Here is a 6000-nt window from a genome sequence, read left to right on the forward strand (position 1 = left end):
TAGGTGAATAAATATTGACAGGATAGAAAAGTTTTCTGGTTTTATCCGTTACATGGGATTTTTCATTTGTTCTTTGTATTCTTTTTCTTAGCATCAGGAATGTGTGAAGGTTTTTTTGGTTACAAAACCATGCTTTTGTTTGGTGGTATCTAACAAACTTTATGCTCTTTTTCACCTATGTAGGAAGGCTGTCAAGGAAGAGAAACAGAGAGATGTTGCATCCCATCAGTGGAGGTTTCTTTATCCTTCAGCTCCATGATGAGCTCCTCTATGAAGTTGCAGAAGATGATGTGATCCAGGTAGGGCTGTGCAGTTGATTTTTTTTTAGCTATCTACAGCATTAGGATGTTTATACAAGCCTTAATTAAGATGGATCTTCTCTTGATGTGTGCTAAAGGGCCTGTGAAAGAAATATTAAATTGATTGAAAAATCACATTTATATTCTTGATTCCTTTACTTTCAGACTTGAGCCATCCCTGTGACTGAAGTTCATAGCTTCTTTTCCAGTGCCTGTTGGAGCAGTTCTTCCAGTTTCTCCTCAAGACATGAGTGAAATAGCTTAGTACTATTGATAGCTGCAGGGGAAAGTATTTATCATTTGGAAATTCCTAAGTTTGGATGTATTTTTGCCTCTCTCTTTATTCTCTTTGTCTTCTGCTGCCTAACTCAGTGCATGTAGTACATACCACTGTAGTTTGTATACTGTGTAGGGAAAGGAGATGTCTGCATTTGGTACTGTTTCCTCGTCCCTCCATACCCATCTTTCTGGCAGTATTGTTAGGGGTAGCAGTATAGTATATACAATAAATGTGCTGCATGGATTTAAGGTACTTTTCATGTGCATAAATGTCTGTGTATGCTCTTCTCCTGTGCAGGAACTCCTGTGCCTGTGCTGTGCATTCTGATGTCTGACAGCTCTCAGCAGTAAGCCTCTCAGCTGCGTGCTGGCAGCAAAGTGTTTGCCCAACTCCTGAGCACAAATCCAGGAAGGCTCCCAAGATGTGCTCCCGCATCTTTGGGGTGTCCTCCTGTTTAAGTTCTGCCCATATGCATTCCAAATGACAGAAGACCACATCCCAGTGGCAAGCAGAGGCAGCTATAGTGATGAATCTGAGCAATATTTTTTAATTTTCTTAAAGTGTTTAATATTTTTCTCTTGAATTCCAGATTCTGTTTGTTTTACCAGCTCCAATCGGACATCTGCTTCTTCAATCCGGACAGATATTAAAAGGGTCCTAATTTACATTTTGTAGTGAACTGAAAACCCTCTAGAGTATAGGCCTTAACGCCTTTAGACACTGAATTCAAGTTACCATGGTATCCCCAGAAGAACTGGGGCAATGTGCAAGGATTTTCATATTATTTATTTATACTCATTTACTGTTTTATATTTTTTCAATAACAGCCTTTAGTTCCAGTGCAATTATTAGTGGTTTCTGATTTCTGAAGGAAATTAGAGAATTGATTCGCTGGGCAATCAAATAGAACAATGCATGTACCCAAGGCATATTTCCCAGACTTTCCATTTGTGTTACTGATTGAGTTTGCAAGTTTTTCAAGGATTTCCTTCATCCAAAATGACAATATGGTTCCTATCCTTTCACTTAATTGTTTGTAGGGCCAGAAAGGGCCTGCTTTCCATTCAAATGCACCATTAGAATTTTCCTCTAGTGGAAAGATACAGGCTGGGAAGGATCTCTTTAAATCCACCCCACTCAAGCTCTCACTCAAAGTAGGGTCTGAATTAATAAGTCCTTTTCATAGAATCATAGAGTCATATAACCATTATGATTGGAGAAAGCCACTAAGATTATCTGTTCCAACCATCAATCCATCATCTCCATGCCCACTAAACACTTTTTAGTAAAAAGGGAGAATAACTTGGTTGCTGTGTTGGTGACTTTTTCATCTTGCTGGCACCAAAATTTTATTGCACTGTAAGTCATGTGTCTCTTGGCTGCAATAGTAATTTGTATTCAGACAAGTTAGTGTGGTCACATGCTTGATGCTGGCTCCAGCTTATTTTCAGCTGTGAAAATGCACAAAGGAAAACTAAAAATATCTTCCCCTACATCTAGTAGTCTATGTTGCAGTCAACAGTGTCCTTGCAGATAGTTTGGGAGAGAAACAATGCAAATGATCCTCTGGTTTTCATTTGCAGACTATCTGAGCTAGCCTGCCTCTCTTAGAAGACCAAATTGGGGTAACAGCTGTTTTTCCTTGAACTAAAGGTATGAAAAGTATGAGATATCAGGGCTGTTTAGTCTGTGCAGGATGACAGAGTGGAAGGAGGGAGCTTTCAGAGCTCATCACAACAGCAACATGGTGAGAATATTACCATAATGGGAGAAAGTGGCTCAACCTCCAACCTGTTGTGCCGATGTCAGCAAGGAGGAGTCAGGAAGGAATATTAAATTGTGGGCTAGATTGGGAATCAAGGCTAGGTGCTTTCCAGATGTTTTTTTAACTGCCTACTCAATCCCAGCATCATCATTTTTATGTATACAAGTTGGCCAGTATTCTTCCCAGTGTGTTTTAGCTGGCCATTGAGAACATGGGAAGTGGCGACACTTGTTTAATGTACAGGAAATTCAGAGCCCAAATTCCCCCAGGTCAGGGTTGGTGCACAACCTGTCTCATCCCATCAGCTTCCCCAGGGGACCCACACAGGTTCTTGCATCTCTGCCGCTGTCTTCTGTAGATTGTAGACTTTACAGCTCCTGCTGTAAAGGCAGTGGTGCTATCCCGTGTTCCTCACTGGGCAGGATGGCTGGGCCTGTTGCTGTTCTCAGAGAGCTCCCTCTATAGGGTTCACGTTTCTTTTGAAATACTGCTCCCAACTCTTAATCAAGGCTGCAGTGGTTTTCAGTAGAGTGGAAAACTGATCCATATATCACACAAGCAACATTTTCCATATCCCAGAATTGTATTTGCTTTCTTTCACACAACAGTGTGCCTTACTTAGGCTCTGTTCAGCTTTTAATTTCTGATAATGCCTTTTTTTTTTTCTCCTCCACAGATAGTTATTTTTCATCCTATTTTTGAACAGGAGATTATTTCTACCCTAGTTTTCTGTTCTACTTCCCCATTCTCTATACTTGTCTGTACTGAATTATGTCCTATTTCAAAGGCTTTTTCTAGGTTATCAAGAACATTATGAAATATGGTAAGTAAGAGTGTAGATTTTGTAAGACAGATCTCCCTCTGCTTTGTAATGCTGTTGTAAGCATATCTGCTACGACCTTCTCAGCAACCTTTGTCCCTTCCCCAGCAAAATTTCTACGATTCTGTGAAAGTCTTATGAGGTAATTTCTCCTGTGGGCTCCTGTGAGGAATGGAAAGCTCTGAAGGGTTGGATACTCTGGACAGCTCCCACAGTCTCAGCAGTCTCTGGCTGAGATGTGCCTCAATCATTTCAGAGCTGCTTCTTGCTCAACTCTGGTTCATGGGATGAGTGTGGATGAAAAGATTCTCTTATACAAACAAGCAGGACAAGCTGGCTCCATGTGGGCTTTTGGTCCATGACAGCTATTTACTGTGGGTAAAATACCCAGTCTCACAATCCAGAAAGTCCAGAGCAAAAATATCCTCTAGGTCCCCAGCAGTGTACCTAAATTAAGATTTTCTTAGAAATATCTTTGGAGGGCAGCAAGTTGAAGTTGCTGCAACCAAACTGAGGGCAAATCCACCTGTATTTCCCAGCAGTCCATAGTGTTTGTTTCACAGGTTGCCTCTCACACTGAAAGGAGGATGAACACAGCTCTTCAGCTCTTTGCCACTGGTTTATATTTTGTGTGTTGCTTCCTGTACACTGCTGTTTTTAGAGCAGACTCCATGAAATGCTCACTTATGCAGCGAAGTAGAAGAGGAGAGTGCTGAACTCTGAAGCACTCAATGGGAATTTACTTCTGCTTTTTTTTTTTTTTTTTTTTTAATAGTAATTTTAAATAATGTGAAACCAGACCCAGCTCTGTAATGCATAAAATGTTACTTGTTTCAAACAGGTTCCCAGTTCATAAATCCTAATCAGGATTAAAATGTTCCTTTACATTTCCATCAGTGGCAAGTCAGTGCCAGTGAATGCATGGAAGACCTTCAGATACCCAACCACCACAGCTACCAACAGAAAGAGCACCGAGCTGCTGTGTATCTGTAGGGTTCCTACACAGTGCTGCAAACTCAATGTGTGTTTCCTTGCAGGTAGCTCAGATTGTCAAGCATGAGATGGAAAATGCTGTCAAACTTTCAGTAAAACTGAATGTTAAAGTGAAAATTGGACCTAGCTGGGGAGACCTGCAGGACCTGGAGCTGTAGATGTGAAACACGGCTTTCTTGTTTTTGGAAGACACCATGAGCTGCTCAGGGCAACGTCCAGCACACCAGCAGGCAGCAGCAGGCCTCCTGCTTGTGTTTCTCTGGTCATCACTGTGAACCATCTTCTGAACCAAGATGTGGAAGCTGCTATGAATTTAACATGCTGAGCCTTCCAAAGGTCAGATGGTGCTGAGACACGTTTATGGAACTGTGAAGATTATTAATTGCTAAAAGCACAGTATTTAAGTTAATTGTTGTTTTAATTTAAAACAAAGCCTAATGAATTTACTACATATGAAATGAACTAGATTATTTAATTAAAACAAAGGTTATTTGGAAGTTTTTATCTGTAATTGTGTACAGGACAAAAAAATAAAATATCACTGTGTTTGTACTTTACTTATTGTTGAATTTCACAGCCATCCGCTAGGAGCATTCTGCAGTGGTTTCTGCAGCTAATGTTGAAGTGCAGAAGTGGCTTTCAGCTGGCTGCATTTCTCATGGAGCAGCCGTACAGTGCTCACATTGAATACAACTGGGGGACAGTGTTAGAATTCTTGTAACTAACAAGATCTCCAGCCAAAGTCTTCATTTTAAATAATGAAAAAAAAAAAAAAAGAAAAACATCTTGGTCTGGTGAGCTGAGGTGCTCACCTTGCTGGTGTTTGAGATTGATTGTGTTACCAGAGTTTCCCTGAGTGGTGGGTGTGAGCTGTGTCTCTTGGTGCAGAGATTGGTCTTGTAGGGAAGCCTCCTGTTGATGGCCAGCTGAAAGGTGCTTGGGTCTCATCCTGTGCTCAGCTTCTGTGTCTTTGAAACAGGCAGGAAGGTTTGCTTGTGCACAGGCTCCTCAGACTGAGGGAGGAGCTGGCAGGGAACTGACCTGCTCATGTGTGGTGGCACTGCTCACTAACACCTTCTGCTTTGGCTAGGCCTCGCATCACATGGTTTCATTTCCCTTCTGGATTGTTGCATGGACTGTGCAAGTTCAACTGTTTTTGTTAATTTTATACAATGCCTGACCTTGAATTCATGATTTTCATTGTGTGGCCATTATATGTTAGAAGAAAGAGAGGATGGGTGCCTCCTGCCATCTTCTTTGTTGTAATTGCTTTATCATGTCTTCTCATCTGCAGCTCCTCCTTGGTGCAAACAACCTCTATCTTCCCGTACTTGCCTCCTCTGAGATATTTTCCACTCCTAATTATTCTCCTTTCACTTCTGAACTTTGCCGGATCCTTTGTCAGGAGTGTCCTTTTGAAGTTTCCTTTATAACTGGACTGGCAATCCTGTGCAGTTGGCTTTGAGCAGCCTGAGAGCATGTTGGAGCTGTGAACTTCAAATGTGCTGGTTTTGCCGTGGCTGTTATCCTGACATCAGAAAGAAGCACTGGGCACTAAGGTTTCATGGAAATGGTGAGTTTCAAAAGGTGTTAATGGGGCCCGTGCACAAAAGGGCACATCCTGGGCTTTAATCACACAATCACAGAATCACAGGGGTTGGAAGGGACCTCAAGATATCAAGTCCAACTCCCCTGCTAAAGCATGTACCTTACAGTAGGTCACATAGGTAAGTATCCAGATGGGTCTTGAATATCTCCATGGAAGGAGACTCTGCAACCTCTCTGGGCAGCCTGTGCCAGTGCTCCATCACCCTTACTGTAAACGTCCTGCATGTCACACAGG

At 41.8% G+C, this 6000-nt stretch overlaps 1 protein-coding gene across 1 annotated transcript in view; it reads left to right on the plus strand.

Moving 5' to 3' along the window:
- Positions 1-4712, plus strand: part of POLQ (DNA polymerase theta) — a 55983-nt gene extending 51271 nt beyond the window's left edge. Inside the window, 2 exon segments of the mRNA XM_019618497.3 lie at positions 184-299; positions 4202-4712. Coding sequence (XP_019474042.3) covers positions 184-299; positions 4202-4315 — 230 coding nt within the window. The 3' untranslated portion in view covers positions 4316-4712.
- Positions 4713-6000: the final 1288 nt, after the last annotated feature.

This window comes from Meleagris gallopavo, chromosome 1 (genome assembly GCF_905368555.1).
Source record: "Meleagris gallopavo chromosome 1, MGAL_WU_HG_1.1, whole genome shotgun sequence".
Classification (NCBI taxonomy): Eukaryota; Metazoa; Chordata; class Aves; order Galliformes; family Phasianidae; genus Meleagris; species Meleagris gallopavo.